Here is a 24,375-nt window from a genome sequence, read left to right as displayed (position 1 = left end):
CCTGGTGTAACCCAGGCACATATATTACTGTTCTCTCCTGGTGTAACCCAGGCACATATATTACTATTCTCTCCTGGTGTAACCCAGGCATATATATTACTGCTCTCTCCTTGTGTAACCCAGGCACATACATTACTGTTCTCTCCCGGTGTAACCCAGGCACATATACTACTGTTCTCTCCTGGTGTAACCCAGGCGCATATACTACTGTTCTCTCCTGGTGTAACCCAGGCACATATACTACTGTTCTCTCCCGGTGTAACCCAGGCACATACATTAGTGTTCTCTCTCGGTGTAACCCAGGCGCATACACTACTGTTCTCTCCTGGTGTAACCCAGGCACATATACTACTGTTCTCTCCTTGTGTAACCCAGGCACATATACTACTGTTCTCTCCTTGTGTAACCCAGGCACATACATTACTGTTCTCTCCCGGTGTAACCCAGGCACATATACTACTGTTCTCTCCTGGTGTAACCCAGGCACATACATTACTGTTCTCTCCCGGTGTAACCCAGGCACATATATTACTCTTCTCTCCCGGTGTAACCCAGGCACATATATTACTGTTCTCTCCTTGTGTAACCCAGGCACATATACTACTGTTCTCTCCTTGTGTAACCCAGGCACATACATTACTGTTCTCTCCCGGTGTAACCCAGGCACATATATTACTGTTCTCTCCTGGTGTAACCAAGGCACATACATTACTGTTCTCTCCTTGTGTAACCCAGGCACATATACTACTGTTCTCTCCTTGTGTAACCCAGGCACATACATTACTGTTCTCTCCCGGTGTAACCCAGGCACATATACTACTGTTCTCTCCTTGTGTAACCCAGGGACATACATTACTGTTCTCTCCTGGTGTAACCCAGGCACATATACTACTGTTCTCTCCTGGTGTAACCCAGGCACATATACTACTGTTCTCTCCTTGTGTAACCCAGGCACATACATTACTGTTCTCTCCTGGTGTAACCCAGGCACATATACTACTGTTCTCTCCTGGTGTAACACAGGCACATATACTACTGTTCTCTCCTTGTGTAACCCAGGCACATACACTACTGTTCTCTCCTGGTGTAACCCAGGCACATATACTACTGTTCTCTCCTGGTGTAACCCAGGCACATATACTACTGTTCTCTCCTTGTGTAACCCAGGCGCATACACTACTGCTCTCTCCTGGTGTAACCCAGGCACATATACTACTGTTCTCTCCTTGTGTAACCCAGGCACATATACTACTGTTCTCTCCTTGTGTAACCCAGGCACATACATTACTGTTCTCTCCTGGTGTAACCCAGGCACATATACTACTGTTCTCTCCTTGTGTAACCCAGGCACATACATTACTGTTCTCTCCTGGTGTAACCCAGGCACATATACTACTGTTCTCTCCTGGTGTAACCCAGGCACATATACTACTGTTCTCTCCTGGTGTAACCCAGGCGCATATTCTACTGTTCTCTCCTTGTGTAACCCAGGCACATACACTACTGTTCTCTCCTGGTGTAACCCAGGCACATATACTACATGTTCTCTCCTGGTGTAACCCAGGCACATATACTACATGTTCTCTCCTGGTATAACCCAGGAACATACACTACTGTTCTCTCCTTGTGTAACCCAGGCGCATACACTACTGCTCTCTCCTGGTGTAACCCAGGCACATATACTACTGTTCTCTCCTTGTGTAACCCAGGCACATATACTACTGTTCTCTCCTTGTGTAACCCAGGCACATACATTACTGTTCTCTCCCGGTGTAACCCAGGCACATATACTGCTGTTCTCTCCTTGTGTAACCCAGGCACATACATTACTGTTCTCTCCTGGTGTAACCCAGGCACATATACTACTGTTCTCTCCTGGTGTAACCCAGGCACATATACTACTGTTCTCTCCTGGTGTAACCCAGGCACATATACTACTGTTCTCTCCTTGTGTAACCCAGGCACATACACTACTGTTCTCTCCTGGTGTAACCCAGACACATATACTACTGTTCTCTCCTGGTGTAACCCAGGCACATATACTACTGTTCTCTCCTTGTGTAACCCAGGCGCATACACTACTGCTCTCTCCTGGTGTAACCCAGGCACATATACTACTGTTCTCTCCTTGTGTAACCCAGGCACATATACTACTGTTCTCTCCTTGTGTAACCCAGGCACATACATTACTGTTCTCTCCCGGTGTAACCCAGGCACATATACTACTGTTCTCTCCTTGTGTAACCCAGGCACATACATTACTGTTCTCTCCTGGTGTAACCCAGGCACATATACTACTGTTCTCTCCTGGTGTAACCCAGGCACATATACTACTGTTCTCTCCTGGTGTAACCCAGGCGCATATTCTACTGTTCTCTCCTTGTGTAACCCAGGCACATACACTACTGTTCTCTCCTGGTGTAACCCAGGCACATATACTACATGTTCTCTCCTGGTGTAACCCAGGCACATATACTACATGTTCTCTCCTGGTATAACCCAGGCACATACACTACTGTTCTCTCCTTGTGTAACCCAGGCGCATACTCTACTGCTCTCTCCTGGTGTAACCCAGGCACATATACTACTGTTCTCTCCTTGTGTAACCCAGGAACATATACTACTGTTCTCTCCTTGTGTAACCCAGGCACATACATTACTGTTCTCTCCCGGTGTAACCCAGGCACATATACTACTGTTCTCTCCTTGTGTAACCCAGGCACATACATTACTGTTCTCTCCTGGTGTAACCCAGGCACATATACTACTGTTCTCTCCTGGTGTAACCCAGGCACATATACTACTGTTCTCTCCTGGTGTAACCCAGGCGCATATTCTACTGTTCTCTCCTGGTGTACCCCAGGCACATATACTACATGTTCTCTCCTGGTGTAACCCAGGCACATATACTACATGTTCTCTCCTGGTATAACCCAGGCACATACACTACTGTTCTCTCCTGGTGTAACCCAGCCACATACACTACTGTTCTCTCCTGGTGTAACCCAGGCGCATATACTACTGTTCTCTCCTTGTGTAACCCAGGCGCATACACTACTGTTCTCTCCTGGTGTAACCCAGGTACATATACTACTGTTCTCTCCTGGTGTAACCCAGGCACATACACTACTGTTCTCTCCTGGTGTAACCCAGGCACATACACTACTGTTCTCTCCTGGTGTAACCCAGGCACATACACTACTGTTCTCTCCTGGTGTAACCCAGGTACATACACTACTGTTCTCTCCTGGTGTAACCCAGGCACATATACTACTGTTCTCTCCTGGTGTAACCCAGGCACATATACTGCTGTTCTCTCCTGGTGTAACCCAGGCACATACACTACTGTTCTCTCCTGGTGTAACCCAGGCGCATATACTACTGTTCTCTCCTGGTGTAACCCAGGCACATACACTACTGTTCTCTCCTGGTGTAACCCAGGCACATACACTACTGTTCTCTCCTGGTGTAACCCAGGCACATACACTACTGTTCTCTCCTGGTGTAACCCAGGTACATACACTACTGTTCTCTCCTGGTGTAACCCAGGCACATATACTACTGTTCTCTCCTGGTGTAACCCAGGCACATATACTACTGTTCTCTCCTTGTGTAACCCAGGCACATACACTAGTGTTCTCTCCTGGTGTAACCCAGGTACATACACTACTGTTCTCTCCTGGTGTAACCCAGGCACATATACTACTGTTCTCTCCTGGTGTAACCCAGGCACATATACTGCTGTTCTCTCCTGGTGTAACCCAGGCACATACACTACTGTTCTCTCCTGGTGTAACCCAGGCGCATATACTACTGTTCTCTCCTGGTGTAACCAAGGCACATACACTACTGTTCTCTCCTGGTGTAACCCAGGCACATACACTACTGTTCTCTCCTGGTGTAACCCAGGCACATACACTACTGTTCTCTCCTGGTGTAACCCAGCCACATATACTACTGTTCTCTCCTTGTGTAACCCAGGCGCATACACTACTGCTCTCTCCTGGTGTAACCCAGGCGCATACACTACTGTTCTCTCCTGGTGTAACCCAGGCACATACACTACTGTTCTCTCCTTGTGTAACCCAGGCACATACATTACTGTTCTCTCCCGGTGTAACCCAGGCACATATATTACTGTTCTCTCCTGGTGTAACCAAGGCACATACATTACTGTTCTCTCCTTGTGTAACCCAGGCACATATACTACTGTTCTCTCCTTGTGTAACCCAGGCACATACATTACTGTTCTCTCCCGGTGTAACCCAGGCACATATACTACTGTTCTCTCCTTGTGTAACCCAGGCACATACATTACTGTTCTCTCCTGGTGTAACCCAGGCACATATACTACTGTTCTCTCCTGGTGTAACCCAGGCACATATACTACTGTTCTCTCCTGGTGTAACCCAGGCACATATACTACTGTTCTCTCCTTGTGTAACCCAGGCACATACACTACTGTTCTCTCCTGGTGTAACCCAGGCACATATACTACTGTTCTCTCCTGGTGTAACCCAGGCACATATACTACTGTTCTCTCCTTGTGTAACCCAGGCGCATACACTACTGCTCTCTCCTGGTGTAACCCAGGCACATATACTACTGTTCTCTCCTTGTGTAACCCAGGCACATATACTACTGTTCTCTCCTTGTGTAACCCAGGCACATACATTACTGTTCTCTCCCGGTGTAACCCAGGCACATATACTACTGTTCTCTCCTTGTATAACCCAGGCACATACATTACTGTTCTCTCCTGGTGTAACCCAGGCACATATACTACTGTTCTCTCCTGGTGTAACCCAGGCACATATACTACTGTTCTCTCCTGGTGTAACCCAGGCGCATATTCTACTGTTCTCTCCTTGTGTAACCCAGGCACATACACTACTGTTCTCTCCTGGTGTAACCCAGGCACATATACTACATGTTCTCTCCTGGTGTAACCCAGGCACATACACTACTGTTCTCTCCTTGTGTAACCCAGGCGCATACTCTACTGTTCTCTCCTTGTGTAACCCAGGCGCATACTCTACTGCTCTCTCCTGGTGTAACCCAGGCACATATACTACTGTTCTCTCCTTGTGTAACCCAGGCACATATACTACTGTTCTCTCCTTGTGTAACCCAGGCACATACATTACTGTTCTCTCCCGGTGTAACCCAGGCACATATACTACTGTTCTCTCCTTGTGTAACCCAGGCACATACATTACTGTTCTCTCCTGGTGTAACCCAGGCACATATACTACTGTTCTCTCCTGGTGTAACCCAGGCACATATACTACTGTTCTCTCCTGGTGTAACCCAGGCGCATATTCTACTGTTCTCTCCTGGTGTACCCCAGGCACATATACTACATGTTCTCTCCTGGTGTAACCCAGGCACATATACTACATGTTCTCTCCTGGTATAACCCAGGCACATACACTACTGTTCTCTCCTGGTGTAACCCAGCCACATACACTACTGTTCTCTCCTGGTGTAACCCAGGCGCATATACTACTGTTCTCTCCTTGTGTAACCCAGGCACATATACTACTGTTCTCTCCTTGTGTAACCCAGGCACATACATTACTGTTCTCTCCCGGTGTAACCCAGGCACATATATTACTGTTCTCTCCTGGTGTAACCAAGGCACATACATTACTGTTCTCTCCTTGTGTAACCCAGGCACATATACTACTGTTCTCTCCTTGTGTAACCCAGGCACATACATTACTGTTCTCTCCCGGTGTAACCCAGGCACATATACTACTGTTCTCTCCTTGTGTAACCCAGGCACATACATTACTGTTCTCTCCTGGTGTAACCCAGGCACATATACTACTGTTCTCTCCTGGTGTAACCCAGGCACATATACTACTGTTCTCTCCTTGTGTAACCCAGGCACATACATTACTGTTCTCTCCTGGTGTAACCCAGGCACATATACTACTGTTCTCTCCTGGTGTAACACAGGCACATATACTACTGTTCTCTCCTTGTGTAACCCAGGCACATACACTACTGTTCTCTCCTGGTGTAACCCAGGCACATATACTACTGTTCTCTCCTGGTGTAACCCAGGCACATATACTACTGTTCTCTCCTTGTGTAACCCAGGCGCATACACTACTGCTCTCTCCTGGTGTAACCCAGGCACATATACTACTGTTCTCTCCTTGCGTAACCAAGGCACATATGCTACTGTTCTCTCCTTGTGTAACCCAGGCACATACATTACTGTTCTCTCCCGGTGTAACCCAGGCACATATACTACTGTTCTCTCCTTGTGTAACCCAGGCACATACATTACTGTTCTCTCCTGGTGTAACCCAGGCACATATACTACTGTTCTCTCCTGGTGTAACCCAGGCACATATACTACTGTTCTCTCCTGGTGTAACCCAGGCGCATATTCTACTGTTCTCTCCTTGTGTAACCCAGGCACATACACTACTGTTCTCTCCTGGTGTAACCCAGGCACATATACTACATGTTCTCTCCTGGTGTAACCCAGGCACATATACTACATGTTCTCTCCTGGTATAACCCAGGCACATACACTACTGTTCTCTCCTTGTGTAACCCAGGCGCATACTCTACTGCTCTCTCCTGGTGTACCCAGGCACATATACTACATGTTCTCTCCTGGTGTAACCCAGGCACATATACTACATGTTCTCTCCTGGTATAACCCAGGCACATACACTACTGTTCTCTCCTTGTGTAACCCAGGCACATACACTACTGCTCTCTCCTGGTGTAACCCAGGCACATATACTACTGTTCTCTCCTTGTGTAACCCAGGCACATATACTACTGTTCTCTCCTTGTGTAACCCAGGCACATACATTACTGTTCTCTCCCGGTGTAACCCAGGCACATATACTACTGTTCTCTCCTTGTGTAACCCAGGCACATACATTACTGTTCTCTCCTGGTGTAACCCAGGCACATATACTACTGTTCTCTCCTGGTGTAACCCAGGCACATATACTACTGTTCTCTCCTGGTGTAACCCAGGCGCATATTCTACTGTTCTCTCCTGGTGTACCCCAGGCACATATACTACATGTTCTCTCCTGGTGTAACCCAGGCACATATACTACATGTTCTCTCCTGGTATAACCCAGGCACATACACTACTGTTCTCTCCTGGTGTAACCCAGCCACATACACTACTGCTCTCTCCTGGTGTAACCCAGGCACATACACTACTGTTCTCTCCTGGTGTAACCCAGGCACATACACTACTGTTCTCTCCTTGTGTAACCCAGGCACATACATTACTGTTCTCTCCATGTGTAACCCAGGCACATATATTACTGTTCTCTCCTGGTGTAACCAAGGCACATACATTACTGTTCTCTCCTTGTGTAACCCAGGCACATATACTACTGTTCTCTCCTTGTGTAACCCAGGCACATACATTACTGTTCTCTCCCGGTGTAACCCAGGCACATATACTACTGTTCTCTCCTTGTGTAACCCAGGCACATACATTACTGTTCTCTCCTGGTGTAACCCAGGCACATATACTACTGTTCTCTCCTGGTGTAACCCAGGCACATATACTACTGTTCTCTCCTGGTGTAACCCAGGCACATATACTACTGTTCTCTCCTTGTGTAACCCAGGCACATACACTACTGTTCTCTCCTGGTGTAACCCAGGCACATATACTACTGTTCTCTCCTGGTGTAACCCAGGCACATATACTACTGTTCTCTCCTTGTGTAACCCAGGCGCATATACTACTGTTCTCTCCTGGTGTAACCCAGGCACATATACTACTGTTCTCTCCTGGTGTAACCCAGGCACATATACTACTGTTCTCTCCTTGTGTAACCCAGGCGCATACACTACTGCTCTCTCCTGGTGTAACCCAGGCACATATACTACTGTTCTCTCCTTGTGTAACCCAGGCACATATACTACTGTTCTCTCCTTGTGTAACCCAGGCACATACATTACTGTTCTCTCCCGGTGTAACCCAGGCACATATACTACTGTTCTCTCCTGGTGTAACCCAGGCACATATACTACTGTTCTCTCCTGGTGTAACCCAGGCGCATATTCTACTGTTCTCTCCTTGTGTAACCCAGGCACATACACTACTGTTCTCTCCTGGTGTAACCCAGGCACATATACTACATGTTCTCTCCTGGTGTAACCCAGGCACATATACTACATGTTCTCTCCTGGTATAACCCAGGCACATACACTACTGTTCTCTCCTTGTGTAACCCAGGCGCATACTCTACTGCTCTCTCCTGGTGTAACCCAGGCACATATACTACTGTTCTCTCCTTGTGTAACCCAGGCACATATACTACTGTTCTCTCCTTGTGTAACCCAGGCACATACATTACTGTTCTCTCCCGGTGTAACCCAGGCACATATACTACTGTTCTCTCCTTGTGTAACCCAGGCACATACATTACTGTTCTCTCCTGGTGTAACCCAGGCACATATACTACTGTTCTCTCCTGGTGTAACCCAGGCACATATACTACTGTTCTCTCCTGGTGTAACCCAGGCACATATACTACTGTTCTCTCCTTGTGTAACCCAGGCACATACACTACTGTTCTCTCCTGGTGTAACCCAGGCACATATACTACTGTTCTCTCCTGGTGTAACCCAGGCACATATACTACTGTTCTCTCCTTGTGTAACCCAGGCGCATACACTACTGCTCTCTCCTGGTGTAACCCAGGCACATATACTACTGTTCTCTCTCTGTGTAACCCAGGCACATATACTACTGTTCTCTCCTTGTGTAACCCAGGCACATACATTACTGTTCTCTCCCGGTGTAACCCAGGCACATATACTACTGTTCTCTCCTTGTGTAACCCAGGCACATACATTACTGTTCTCTCCTGGTGTAACCCAGGCACATATACTACTGTTCTCTCCTGGTGTAACCCAGGCACATATACTACTGTTCTCTCCTGGTGTAACCCAGGCGCATATTCTACTGTTCTCTCCTTGTGTAACCCAGGCACATACACTACTGTTCTCTCCTGGTGTAACCCAGGCACATATACTACATGTTCTCTCCTGGTGTAACCCAGGCACATATACTACATGTTCTCTCCTGGTATAACCCAGGCACATACACTACTGTTCTCTCCTTGTGTAACCCAGGCGCATACTCTACTGCTCTCTCCTGGTGTAACCCAGGCACATATACTACTGTTCTCTCCTTGTGTAACCCAGGCACATATACTACTGTTCTCTCCTTGTGTAACCCAGGCACATACATTACTGTTCTCTCCCGGTGTAACCCAGGCACATATACTACTGTTCTCTCCTTGTGTAACCCAGGCACATACATTACTGTTCTCTCCTGGTGTAACCCAGGCACATATACTACTGTTCTCTCCTGGTGTAACCCAGGCACATATACTACTGTTCTCTCCTGGTGTAACCCAGGCGCATATTCTACTGTTCTCTCCTGGTGTACCCCAGGCACATATACTACATGTTCTCTCCTGGTGTAACCCAGGCACATATACTACATGTTCTCTCCTGGTATAACCCAGGCACATACACTACTGTTCTCTCCTGGTGTAACCCAGCCACATACACTACTGTTCTCTCCTGGTGTAACCCAGGCGCATATACTACTGTTCTCTCCTTGTGTAACCCAGGCGCATACACTACTGTTCTCTCCTGGTGTAACCCAGGTACATACACTACTGCTCTCTCCTGGTGTAACCCAGGCACATATACTACTGTTCTCTCCTGGTGTAACCCAGGCACATATACTGCTGTTCTCTCCTTGTGTAACCCAGGCGCATACACTACTGCTCTCTCCTGGTGTAACCCAGGCACATATACTACTGTTCTCTCCTTGTGTAACCCAGGCACATATACTACTGTTCTCTCCTTGTGTAACCCAGGCACATACATTACTGTTCTCTCCCGGTGTAACCCAGGCACATATACTACTGTTCTCTCCTTGTGTAACCCAGGCACATACATTACTGTTCTCTCCTGGTGTAACCCAGGCACATATACTACTGTTCTCTCCTGGTGTAACCCAGGCACATATACTACTGTTCTCTCCTGGAGTAACCCAGGCGCATATTCTACTGTTCTCTCCTTGTGTAACCCAGGCACATACACTACTGTTCTCTCCTGGTGTAACCCAGGCACATATACTACATGTTCTCTCCTGGTGTAACCCAGGCACATATACTACATGTTCTCTCCTGGTATAACCCAGGCACATACACTACTGTTCTCTCCTTGTGTAACCCAGGCGCATACTCTACTGCTCTCTCCTGGTGTAACCCAGGCACATATACTACTGTTCTCTCCTTGTGTAACCCAGGCACATATACTACTGTTCTCTCCTTGTGTAACCCAGGCACATACATTACTGTTCTCTCCCGGTGTAACCCAGGCACATATACTACTGTTCTCTCCTTGTGTAACCCAGGCACATACATTACTGTTCTCTCCTGGTGTAACCCAGGCACATATACTACTGTTCTCTCCTGGTGTAACCCAGGCACATATACTACTGTTCTCTCCTGGTGTAACCCAGGCGCATATTCTACTGTTCTCTCCTGGTGTACCCCAGGCACATATACTACATGTTCTCTCCTGGTGTAACCCAGGCACATATACTACATGTTCTCTCCTGGTATAACCCAGGCACATACACTACTGTTCTCTCCTGGTGTAACCCAGCCACATACACTACTGTTCTCTCCTGGTGTAACCCAGGCGCATATACTACTGTTCTCTCCTTGTGTAACCCAGGCGCATACACTACTGTTCTCTCCTGGTGTAACCCAGGTACATACACTACTGTTCTCTCCTGGTGTAACCCAGGCACATATACTACTGTTCTCTCCTGGTGTAACCCAGGCACATATACTGCTGTTCTCTCCTGGTGTAACCCAGGCACATACACTACTGTTCTCTCCTGGTGTAACCCAGGCGCATATACTACTGTTCTCTCCTGGTGTAACCCAGGCACATACACTACTGTTCTCTCCTGGTGTAACACAGGCACATACACTACTGTTCTCTCCTGGTGTAACCCAGGCACATACACTACTGTTCTCTCCTGGTGTAACCCAGGTACATACACTACTGTTCTCTCCTGGTGTAACCCAGGCACATATACTACTGTTCTCTCCTGGTGTAACCCAGGCACATATACTGCTGTTCTCTCCTGGTGTAACCCAGGCACATACACTACTGTTCTCTCCTGGTGTAACCCAGGCGCATATACTACTGTTCTCTCCTGGTGTAACCCAGGCACATACACTACTGTTCTCTCCTGGTGTAACCCAGGTACATACACTACTGTTCTCTCCTGGTGTAACCCAGGCACATATACTACTGTTCTCTCCTGGTGTAACCCAGGCACATATACTGCTGTTCTCTCCTGGTGTAACCCAGGCACATACACTACTGTTCTCTCCTGGTGTAACCCAGGCGCATATACTACTGTTCTCTCCTGGTGTAACCCAGGCACATACACTACTGTTCTCTCCTGGTGTAACCCAGGCACATACACTACTGTTCTCTCCTGGTGTAACCCAGGCACATACACTACTGTTCTCTCCTGGTGTAACCCAGCCACATATACTACTGTTCTCTCCTTGTGTAACCCAGGCGCATACACTACTGCTCTCTCCTGGTGTAACCCAGGCACATACACTACTGTTCTCTCCTGGTGTAACCCAGGCACATACACTACTGTTCTCTCCTTGTGTAACCCAGGCACATACATTACTGTTCTCTCCCGGTGTAACCCAGGCACATACATTACTGTTCTCTCCTTGTGTAACCCAGGCACATATACTACTGTTCTCTCCTTGTGTAACCCAGGCACATACATTACTGTTCTCTCCCGGTGTAACCCAGGCACATATACTACTGTTCTCTCCTTGTGTAACCCAGGCACATACATTACTGTTCTCTCCTGGTGTAACCCAGGCACATATACTACTGTTCTCTCCTGGTGTAACCCAGGCACATATACTACTGTTCTCTCCTGGTGTAACCCAGGCACATATACTACTGTTCTCTCCTTGTGTAACCCAGGCACATACACTACTGTTCTCTCCTGGTGTAACCCAGGCACATATACTACTGTTCTCTCCTGGTGTAACCCAGGCACATATACTACTGTTCTCTCCTTGTGTAACCCAGGCGCATACACTACTGCTCTCTCCTGGTGTAACCCAGGCACATATACTACTGTTCTCTCCTTGTGTAACCCAGGCACATACATTACTGTTCTCTCCCGGTGTAACCCAGGCACATATACTACTGTTCTCTCCTTGTGTAACCCAGGCACATACATTACTGTTCTCTCCTGGTGTAACCCAGGCACATATACTACTGTTCTCTCCTGGTGTAACCCAGGCACATATACTACTGTTCTCTCCTGGTGTAACCCAGGCGCATATTCTACTGTTCTCTCCTTGTGTAACCCAGGCACATACACTACTGTTCTCTCCTGGTGTAACCCAGGCACATATACTACATGTTCTCTCCTGGTGTAACCCAGGCACATATACTACATGTTCTCTCCTGGTATAACCCAGGCACATACACTACTGTTCTCTCCTTGTGTAACCCAGGCGCATACTCTACTGCTCTCTCCTGGTGTAACCCAGGCACATATACTACTGTTCTCTCCTTGTGTAACCCAGGCACATATACTACTGTTCTCTCCTTGTGTAACCCAGGCACATACATTACTGTTCTCTCCCGGTGTAACCCAGGCACATATACTACTGTTCTCTCCTTGTGTAACCCAGGCACATACATTACTGTTCTCTCCTGGTGTAACCCAGGCACATATACTACTGTTCTCTCCTGGTGTAACCCAGGCACATATACTACTGTTCTCTCCTGGTGTAACCCAGGCGCATATTCTACTGTTCTCTCCTGGTGTACCCCAGGCACATATACTACATGTTCTCTCCTGGTGTAACCCAGGCACATATACTACATGTTCTCTCCTGGTATAACCCAGGCACATACACTACTGTTCTCTCCTGGTGTAACCTAGCCACATACACTACTGTTCTCTCCTGGTGTAACCCAGGCGCATATACTACTGTTCTCTCCTTGTGTAACCCAGGCGCATACACTACTGTTCTCTCCTGGTGTAACCCAGGTACTTACACTACTGTTCTCTCCTGGTGTAACCCAGGCACATATACTACTGTTCTCTCCTGGTGTAACCCAGGCACATATACTGCTGTTCTCTCCTGGTGTAACCCAGGCACATACACTACTGTTCTCTCCTGGTGTAACCCAGGCGCATATACTACTGTTCTCTCCTGGTGTAACCCAGGCACATACACTGCTGTTCTCTCCTGGTGTAACCCAGGCACATACACTACTGTTCTCTCCTGGTGTAACCCAGGCACATACACTACTGTTCTCTCCTGGTGTAACCCAGGTACATACACTACTGTTCTCTCCTGGTGTAACCCAGGCACATATACTACTGTTCTCTCCTGGTGTAACCCAGGCACATATACTGCTGTTCTCTCCTGGTGTAACCCAGGCACATACACTACTGTTCTCTCCTGGTGTAACCCAGGCGCATATACTACTGTTCTCTCCTGGTGTAACCCAGGCACATACACTACTGTTCTCTCCTGGTGTAACCCAGGCACATACACTACTGTTCTCTCCTGGTGTAACCCAGGCACATACACTACTGTTCTCTCCTGGTGTAACCCAGGTACATATACTACTGTTCTCTCCTGGTGTAACCCAGGCACATATACTACTGTTCTCTCCTGGTGTAACCCAGGCACATATACTACTGTTCTCTCCTTGTGTAACCCAGGCACATACACTACTGTTCTCTCCTGGTGTAACCCAGGCACATACACTACTGTTCTCTCCTGGTGTAACCCAGGCACATACACTACTGTTCTCTCCTGGTGTAACCCAGGCACATATACTACTGTTCTCTCCTTGTGTAACCCAGGCACATATATTACATATGTAGCCTGAACTGATATTCATGAGAATGCGGCCCCATGAAGCACACATGCCCTCCCTCCCGGAATGTCTGGGAGTCTACACAGAAGGCCAGTGGTTCCCAAACTGTTTTGACTCACCGCACCCTAGAGTATCAGCATTGTTTTCGTGGCACCCCTAAGTATAAGTTTGTGATTGAGAAATTGAGAAACAAATCTAGTAGAATAGTAAAGTGAAGTAAATTGTACTTATATGTCATCCTTAGGCTCAGTTATGTGGCGGTGGACAGGTTTACATTTATGTCTCTTCACATTTTTACATTCTATTGACCATATACCATTTGATTTGGTGCTGGAACACCAACCTGAGGCACCCCTGCAAGTGTCCCAAGGCACCCCAGGGTGCCACGGCGCACAGTTTGGGAACCACTGCAGTAGGCCACTCTCTTGTAATCACGCTATCATGGATCCGCCCCCTGCGCAATTATGCAAATCGCTGCATTGGACACAGCCAATCAACCTGAAAGGGAAGTTCAAAAGTGGGCATGTCAGCCATGACGTGGGTCAGACGTAAACACAGAGGGCTGGAGCTGGAACGGGTGCATTGCGGCCTAGGGTAGAAGCTAACACTCTCCCTCCCCCCAGCTTCCTCCCAGCAATAAACACATTTCCTCCACAGAAACACAAGAGCCCAACAGTTTCAAAGTTTTTATATACAGTACGCAGGTGAACTATATGTACAAAACACATATCTGCCAGGCACCAAGCTTCACTATTTAACCCATTCGCTGCCAGGAGAACCTTTAAACCGTGAATGTAGGTTCCATTCAGCAGCAAAGTGGTTAACTACATTCTGCTTGCTTAAACAGTGGCATAAAATGTCCATCCATGAAATATTCTTCGGCTCTAAATCACGTATCTAGTGCTTTCCATGTCTATAATCCCTAAGCGTTACGGCTGGGCGAGCAACTGTAAGGAATTCCGCGAATGGTCATATGGTTTTAATCCAGCGCCGCTTCTCAGACACTGAGCGGAGATGCGCCAGCAGATGTGGGCATTCGATATTGGCACCTCAGTGACATGTAACGTTCTCTTTTAGTCTCAATGCCCTCACCTGAAATTGCAGAAACTAAGCTACCCAGTGATAGGACAGAAAAGCAGCAGTGACCGGTTCTCACCCGAGCATTAACCCATCGTCTCCCTCCCCTGCAGAGATGTGCAAACCGGGGGAATTTAGCAGTTTTGTTTCTCTGTAATACTTTGCAGCTTTACACTGACTGACGGAACAGGAAAGGGATGATAACATCTGCAAACGGAAAAATTATGCTGCAACCCGTACACATTCAGGCAGGCGCTGACTTCCGTTAGTCTGACTTGCAGCACGTCTTATAAAAGCACAGCTGCCCGCTGTCCCCAATATCCAGGGACAGTCCCAGGTTTCAAAGATCTGTTCCTATTTTTCGGTACAACTTCGCAATGAACCATCTTCTTTTTCCAACAAGCTTAATATATTTCTTACCATCAATTCTAATTCGGGGGGGTTTAAAAGTGGATATTAGAGTCGTGGAGTATATAGAAAAATATACATCAGAATAAAATTCAGCAAACAGGACATGATGGGAATTGTAGTTCTCCTATGTGCATTGAGACAGAGTGACGTGGTTAGATTCAGAGGCTCTGCAGCAAAATGTCGCAGGAAATAAGTTTAATGTTGGCAAGTATGTTAAATATAATATGTCATTTGCTCTGTTGTAGTATGTACATCAGGGTAATTAACGAGCTTTAAAACAGGGGGGGGGGTCACTTCTGGGCAACCTTTGCCCTTATGCCTGGTACCCCTTCTGTAGCAATCAGGTGGGGGTTACTATCTTGGCACCCATCTGATGCCAGGAGACGGATGACCCAACTTATGAGAAAGCAACTGCAACAGCTTCCAGCTCAGTAGAACTCAACTTTGCCAATCTGCACCAATAGTTTCCTGCCAACCTGGGATCCAGGCTCCACTACCGGCACCCCCACCTAATTACTACAGGAAGTATCGAAGGAGGCTTATATATATATATATTATATGCTAAAGGGGGAGGAGACTTAGCAATTAAACTTAAAGCTCCTTTCTCTGTAAACCTTATATTACTGTCCCAGTTCTTTGGGACCCTGATTGGTGCAAACTCCCTGAAAATATATCTTCCCCCTTTGATGATACATTTATTTCTATGTGATGTATGTATACATATATACTGTAGTACGGTGACAGCGCTGGTTACGAGGGCCAAGCGGGGAATGTGGGAGGTGAAGTGGGACAGATCAACGTAGCGACCCTCAGTTGCCGGTCTCACACGTTTATATATTCACTTTGCTTGGGGTAATTCTGCTGCATGTACAAGCGTATCTTTCATAAATATGGGTTACCACTATCCTTACAATGCACCCCTGGGCCTAAAACTGTTTTAGAGTGTTCATGCTTCTCAGGAGCCTATAAAATGATCGCTGTGATCCAATCCCTAAATCATACCTATGGCTTGTAAACCACCCTGGCCACTGTCTTTGGGCCATGGCGGTGTTCAGTCACTGTCTCATGTTTTCCGTTTGATGTTTGCACACCTCTGGATTTCCGCCATTTGCCCGCCCTCTGCCCCTATCACCAGAGACATGAGCAGTGACAGGCGTCTGTCCTTCCAGCAACACCGGGAAGTGGTTTTTTGGCTTGATTTGCAAAGTAGCAAAATAAAGCAACACAGGGTCCTGTCAGTGGCTCATTATACTTTAAAGGTTCAGTCCCAGTCCTTTTAATTTCCAACACCCCCCCCCCCCTCCCCCCCCAACAGCTGAGGGAATACAAGTCTAGACTCCAATTTTCATGTCCACACCCTGTGTGTTCCTTATGTCTTCGTGTGACATGGCGTCTCCTCCCTGGTTGCTGGACTGGTCCTGAGATACCAACTGCACCATCTCCTGAGACTTCACAGTGTCTCCATTCTGCTCCATGATGACGCCATCTTCCGGGGAGCCTTTGTTGCCGTTTATGATCAGTTTCCTCTTATGGCCGCATCTGAGGAGAAGATGGCATTAGTCAATAGTTGAATAACAAGGATACAGTACACCGTAATGCCTGCTGACAGTGGAGGTGGCCATTTTGTGGGCTAAACCAATATTCACGAGAGTGTACCTCATCGACGCACTAAGAACTAGCGATACATGACATGAGGCACAAAACACCTCATGGCTTAGTGATAATACTAGTTTGGCTCATGTCTTCTAATGACCGCCTTCAATGCGGAGGTGACAGGTACATTTAAAAAAATAATAATAATTATAATACCACATGGTCCTGTCTAGGCCGATGACATTGTCAAATTAACAGATTCCTCTCAAAATTTTAAATGCACGTCGACAATCATTTTAAAAACTTTTCTACACCAATCCTGTGCAGACGCCATTTTCTTAGAGACTAGTACTCTGGTCATGTACATAAAACAATCAGCAATCCCCTGACTAACTAGAGACCGCAGTTATTCTGAAATGCCGGTTTGGACAGCCATGAAGAAATTTTGTATATTAGGAGTGAGATCATCAAGATGGTAAATAAATACATATTTATAATTTTTTTTATTTAAGCATGTTTTATGGTGTCTTTGTGTTTATCAACTGTTATAGTCAGGACAATAAACCCTTAGGAGTCCACAGCTGTAGCATTATATAAGGCCCAGTAAGTGCCGTCAGCTGGAGGCATGCTGGGATTTATTGTCCAACTTCAGCTCTGTTCTAGAGTGCAGGTTTGTATTTTGCAAAAATTAGCAATGAGTCTCAATTTAGTACGATTCTAAGAGTATATTACAGTTACGGTCAATATGAAAGTGAAAAATGGATTTGAAAGGATGTTACTTTCAGCAGCACAGAGTATTTAAATGATGTCAAGCTTACAGTATATACAAAGATTGTGGTTTCAAACGTACAGTAACAAACGTCCACTCTTTCTTGTTACCTGTATTTCATATATATTGTGTCACATTGAAGATCAGGGCGTTTAATGTCTGGAGAATGACGTTTCACCTACTTAATGTTGCCTAATAATGTGGTAATTTAATATTGGCTTGACGTAACATTTTATAATTGACCCCTGTATGTTCCCACAGGTAAGACTATCACATGAAAGGGCTAATTATCACTGGGAAGGGATGACATGACGCAGTACAAAGAAGCTTGTCCTAGGCTGTAATTAACTGTTTGCAGGCACCTGAAATACATATAGTGACTTCTAATTAATACTTTTGATGTATGAAGACCAATAAAAGTTTATTTTACTTTGGAACTTGCTGCAGTTATGGATGTGTCATGAAACCGAGGCTCCATAATGGCGTTCCCCAGCTGTTATTCTGTGGGAACACTGTGGCTCTTAGCTTCCGATAAATGGCAGATAGCGATGTGCTGGAAAAGGCGCGCTCTTCCCTCCAGCACAGGCGACATTTGCCCGAGTTACTCTTTTTTTATGCTGGTTTTAACTCATTTTAAAAAATAATGGTAGTACTTTATAATATATAGCAGGAAGTCCCCAATAATATAACAATGACATCACTCCCCAACCAATTTAAAGTCGCTCTAACCCTGGTTGTTTTTTGCCCTAAAACACTAAAATGCTATTATAGCGCAGTTGTTTTACCATCTCAAAAACTCAAATGCGCAATTGGGGAGTTGGACCAGCAGCTTTTACAGAGGCAGATTCCAGCTGCTGAGGAAGCCCACTCACTCCATCAGACACCCCCAGACTCCTCAGCTTCCTGCAATTCTACATGAGGGGAATGTTTCCAATCAGGGCTGTGTGCATTGTACACATTCCAGTCCCAGGGTGACCGGCCTGATGTCTGAAGTGTATATATCTGTTTTTACTTGTCTCCACAGCAGCAATAAATGATCCGCGCTTCATTCAGTCCAGATCTGGGGTTTAATATGTTCCTCATGTCATTTGGATGAATCGCATATTTCCAAAGAAACCTCATACCTTGCTGTGATTTATTATATATATACTAGTAATATAAACTCAAAGGTGTATTCCATTGTTTTTAATTCTTTGTTGAACAGTCGGGGGCAGTGGCGGCTTCAGAAGTGGGGTTGCAGCGGGGTCCAATATTCAAATAGGGGAGCTACACCAACTGCCACCCCAACTGCTGCCAAACATCACTGGCAGTTGGTGTGGCTCCCTATATTTGAATTTTGGACCACGACGCAAACCCACCACTGGAGCCGCCATCGGTCGGGGGGTAATTGCAGTTGTTGGACTTTTAGCTAATTATTTTGGATGAAAGGCACTCGGTCTTTTCGCACTCTTGCCTACGGCTGTCCATGTGTAGTACTGCTTTACACAAATGAAGAACAATAAAAATGGCCGTGGGCGTTCCCCGCTTCCCTTTTACTTATTTAGGCGGTATGGCTTACAATCTGCCGGCGTTGAGTGCGATGCAGACGGAGAAGATGAGGCCCAGGCACACCAGGGAGACGCAGACAATTAGCCACTCTGTAAAGAGAACAACATTTTCAGTATTCGGCACAATAAAACCAGAGTCTAGAGTTGTAGCCGTAAACGGAACGTTGCGCTACAGAAGTCGGTACCCTATATTTGTGATTATTATGATGACTAATGGGAGCAGCCATATTGCTTGCAAGGCTGACGTAAGATCACGGAGGGCATGATGACGCCATCCCATGTCATTATGATCCCGTTACCCACTGCGCAAAGATGTCACACTGCAGAGGCTGGGGCTGTGGGGAGGTGTCACCATGCTGGGGGGGGGAGGGGCTGTGATGATGACATTTGCAGCCAATTGCGTCATCGTGGTCCCGCCCGCTTCTCAAGAAAGAAAATCGGGATGAGTCTTCCGGACATTCCGAGAGCTCTTATTGGCTGAATCAATATTCATGAGAATGCAGCCTATGAAATGCACTCAGACACATTTACATCACTGACGCACGTTCTATGTTCATGGCGGATTGTTTCCTAGTGATGCGATTGGCTGCACGGTCATGAATATGAATTTTGTGTACACATTTCTGTTCTCTGTAGCTGGCAGCTGTTATTTATATATCTGTAAACACTTAAAATATGTGAAATAAAATCTAAACAGCAATGAACACTAAAATACCCCTCCCCTCCCCCACCTCAAAAAGAAACCTCTGTGAAATATTCATTACAATAGATGACCCGGGAGAGACTACAATTGCCTGACTTCACCATCTAATAACTTTAGCAAAGCCTTCAGATGCCCTCATACCCACACGCACCATCGGGGAGATGTCACACCTGTGAGGGAGATAAAGTGGAGACGTTGCCCATAGCAACCAGTCAGCTTCTAACTGTCATTTACAGCAAATGATTTTGCATTTGGGGCTGACATGGAGGTCGGTGACTGATAATCACTGTCGGCATTCCATCCTGCGCATTTGGGGCTGACATGGAGGTCGGTGACTGATAATCACAGTCGGCATTCCATCCTGCGCATTTGGGCCTGACATGGAGGTCGGTGACTGATAATCACAGTCGGCATTCCATCCTGCGCATTTGGGGCTGACATGGAGGTCGGTGACTGATAATCGCAGTCGGCATTCCATCCTGCGCATTTGGGGCTGACATGGAGGTCGGTGACTGATAATCGCAGTCGGCATTCCATCCTGCGCATTTGGGGCTGACATGGAGGTCGGTGACTGATAATCACTGTCGGCATTCCATCCTGCGCATTTGGGGCTGACATGGAGGTCGGTGACTGATAATCGCAGTCGGCATTCCATCCTGCGCATTTGGGGCTGACATGGAGGTCGGTGACTGATAATCACAGTCGGCATTCCATCCTGCGCATTTGGGGCTGACATGGAGGTCGGTGACTGGTAATCGCAGTCGGCATTCCATCCTGCGTCACTGAGGTCACTTTTGTTTTATTGTCTCTAATCTTCATTTAATTCCATAAGCGTGCAATATATCATTCATTCATTCCCTGCAGTTTATGTTATCTATGTATATCTGCCCTTTAGTGGAGGAGAGAGTTGTAAGAGAAGGGATTATATTATTACGTGTCTGTATTTACAACATTTTGATGAAACAATGGGACACAGTACATGTCACACAGCTGGTGGAACTAGGCCAATGCCTATCTGCTCGAGATATTGTCTGTGACTGGTCTGGGAGAACTGGTGATGGGGCTTGTGTGACGTTGAGGTGGTTTGCATGGATTGTGGGTGGGGTCTACTGTGTCCTGATTTTGTCTGGGCAATGTCAGAAGGCAGAACGGTGACATTTCTAGGAGATCATGTACTATTCGGTAATCCATTGTTGTGACGTTTCTAGGAGGTCAGGTACTATTAGGTAATCCACTGTTGTAACGTTTCTAGGAGGTCATGTACTATTCGGTAATCCATTGTTGTAACGTGTCTAGAAGGTCATGTACTATTCGGTAATCCATTGTTGTAACGTTACTAGGAGGTCATGTACTATTCAGTAATCCATTGTTGTGACGTTTCTAGGAGGTCAGGTACTATGAGGTAATCCATTGTTGTAACGTTTCTAGGAGGTCATGTACTATTCGGTAATCCATTGTTGTAACGTTTCTAGGAGGTCATGTACTATTCGGTAATCCATTGTTGTAACGTTACTAGGAGGTCATGTACTATTCGGTAATCCATTGTTGTAACGTTACTAGGAGGTCATGTACTATTCGGTAATCCATTGTTGTAACGTTTCTAGGAGGTCATGTACTATTCGGTAATCCATTGTTGTAACGTTTCTAGGAGGTCATGTACTATTCGGTAATCCAGTGTTGTAATGTTTGTAGGAGGTCATGTACTATTCAGTAATCCATTGTTGTAACGTGTCTAGGAGGTCATGTACTATTCAGTAATCCATTGTTGTAACGTGTCTAGGAGGTCATGTACTATTCAGTAATCCTTTGTTGTAAGAAGATAGAACCCTTTGTTTTTAGTGAAGCTCTTTTTTAAGATTTTGATCAAAATGTAAGTTCCGTAATGTTCAATAATACATTTAAACTCACTAATGCCCTTCTGCTCCACGGGAGGTTTCTGTCCTCCCTGAGCTCGCCTTAAGAAAGGGCTATTAATATTAAAATTTGTAGTAAAATGTATCAACCCAACAGACATTTGCTATAACTTTCAGCCCCGCGCGCGACACAGACTAAAGCAAATTGCTGATTGGTTGATATGGTTTAGCGCAAATTTGCAGTGCTTTTTCTCAATGTCTGTTGAACATACTCAAGGTGGTCCCCAAACTTGGTTACTAAGGGTAACTTCTCCATTTTATCTCTCTCAGAGGTTTGATACAGCTCCCTCCCACTCTCTGCAGTGTACCGTAAAAAAAAAAAAGGTTTGTCACCTGAAACAGATTACTTTACCGTACCCCACAACTTTCGCGGTACAGGACTTGGCACAAGTGCTGCCTTTGCAGTTCTGCACACACACAAGATGGGGGCATGGTAACAAATCATGGGGTGTGTACAGCACTTCTAACATGCGGACCGCTCCCGTCATATTCACCCCCTAAAATTACTATTTGAATGCGGTCTAGTATATGGGGGAGATGTACCAATCCTTGGAGAGAGATAAAATGAAGAAGTTACCCTTAGTAACCAAGTGAAAAAGTTGCCTAAAGAAACCAACCAGCTTCTGTCATTCATCTAGCACAGTCTATGAAATGAAACTTAGAAGCTGATCAGTTGCTTTGGGCAACGTCTCTACCTTATCTCTCTCCCAGGCTAGACACATCTCCCCTTATGGCAGGTGGACGTAGCACCCTTTCAAATGGGATTCACCAACCAACCTCTGGCCCAATTGGGATAATTCCCCAATGTGGGACTGTCCTGCCTAGGTCGGGCAGTTGGGAGGTAAGTGGTACATATAGAGCCAGTCTCGTACATGGCGCCTTCCATTGTCTCACCTGGAATCGCTGCCCTTCTCCGCTCTTTGGTCTGACCTGAGCCGTCTGTCAACTTCACAGTATCCCCATCAGAGTTATCTACGGTGTTATCTGTAGGATAAGCACACAGAGCGTGATGAGAAGAGAAGCCGGTGTACGGTTACACGATTCATTATATGATATTTCTTACTAGCTGAGCAACAAGTGGCATATGGCACCGTGCGGTGAGAGCCGGAATGCCCCCAGACTGGTAGCAGCCTTTTCATTCTCTAGAAACCAGTGGCATCATTCACAATGTCATTTATCAATTCACTAGGAAGCAGTAATGTCAGCTGGATTCAGGGTTTAATTCACAATTTATGGCACAGGCTACATGCTAGGCGGAGTGCAGAGTAATTATCCCTAGTAAAGGAGTAACTACTGAGGTGGCAGGGGTAGCTGATCCGGGGACGTGATCCGCTCTGCGGCCTCTGTGGTCACTAGGTTGGCACAGGCCCATAGAGATTGCCCTAGGATCCTCCCATAGAATGCTCTAATAGTCTAATACCAGCCCTAATGACACCCCTGTAGGTGGCATTGATGGTGAAGTGGGAAGCAAATCCAGATTTCTATGTAAGAGTGGAGCCGCGGTGATAGGAGGGGGACTTGCCGGTGTTCTGCTGGACATTGTGGGGGGTCTACAAAGACTGTTGGGGGCTCTGACCTGCAATCAGGCATTTTTGTTTTAAAGCACAAACACCAGGAAGCTCATCAGTGGGGAGTTTATTTGTTGTTGTTTTTTTGGGGGGGGTAAAACAAAAATTGGAAGCTAATAAATGACAGAATCATCCGTCAGGTGTCCTCTTCATCAGTGAGGTGACTAGGGGGGTATAGGGCATGAGATCCACCACCTCCTCTTCCATGGGCACTTGCCTGGAACCCACTCACAGCACTACATCCGTTCTGGTGGCTAGTACACAGCGCAGAGCACTTACATGTGGCCAGTAATCTACGCTCATCCCAATCTGGTGTTTAGGATATAAATGATGTGGTACCTGTTACTCAAAGCTAAGCCCAATCTGGTGGTTACTGCACAAAGCTAAGCCCAAGCTGGTGGTTACTGCACAAAGCTATGGCCAATCTTGCGGCTAGTATACAAAGCACTGCTCGGTCTGGTGGCCACTATACAGTGCAGACCCAGAATCCAGCGGTTAGTGTACTAAACTGTGCACAGTCCGATCAGAACCAATATCTGGTAAGGAGGAATCCATAGGCTAGTGTACAAAGTGGGCCCTAGATCTGGCGGCTAGTGCACAAACCTGGGTCCAGCCTGGTAGATGCACTCATTAGCCACCGCGCCACTAAAAGCGAATGTTTCCATCAGACAGAGCTTGCATTGGGTGGTCTGATAGAGCTCCATGTACTGTCAGGGACCACAGCCCCTATTCACTCTCTCTGTCCACAATAGTAGCCACAGTGCTCACATAATCCCTGTGCCCCGATGTTCTTGTCATTCTCACC

The 24,375-nt window shown here is 46.5% G+C and overlaps 1 protein-coding gene across 2 annotated transcripts in view; it reads right to left on the bottom strand.

The window, feature by feature from the left end:
- Positions 1 to 14,660: 14,660 nt before the first annotated feature.
- The window catches only part of CD44 (CD44 molecule (IN blood group)), a 67,832-nt gene continuing 58,117 nt past the window's right edge, over positions 14,661 to 24,375 (bottom strand). For both annotated transcript variants that reach the window (XM_088459035.1, XM_088459036.1), the window contains 3 exons: positions 22,897 to 22,986; positions 19,398 to 19,476; positions 14,661 to 17,016 (listed from right to left, as the gene is read on the bottom strand). In XM_088459035.1, coding sequence (XP_088315161.1) covers positions 16,809 to 17,016; positions 19,398 to 19,476; positions 22,897 to 22,986 — 377 coding nt within the window. In that variant the 3' untranslated portion in view covers positions 14,661 to 16,808. The remainder of the gene's footprint in view (positions 17,017 to 19,397; positions 19,477 to 22,896; positions 22,987 to 24,375) is intronic.

Source organism: Taudactylus pleione, unplaced genomic scaffold, assembly GCF_031769625.1.
Source record: "Taudactylus pleione unplaced genomic scaffold, aTauple2 ptg000887l, whole genome shotgun sequence".
Taxonomy (NCBI): Eukaryota; Metazoa; Chordata; class Amphibia; order Anura; family Myobatrachidae; genus Taudactylus; species Taudactylus pleione.
Note: the sequence above shows the minus strand (reverse complement) of the source record. Positions and strands in the feature narration are given on the sequence as shown.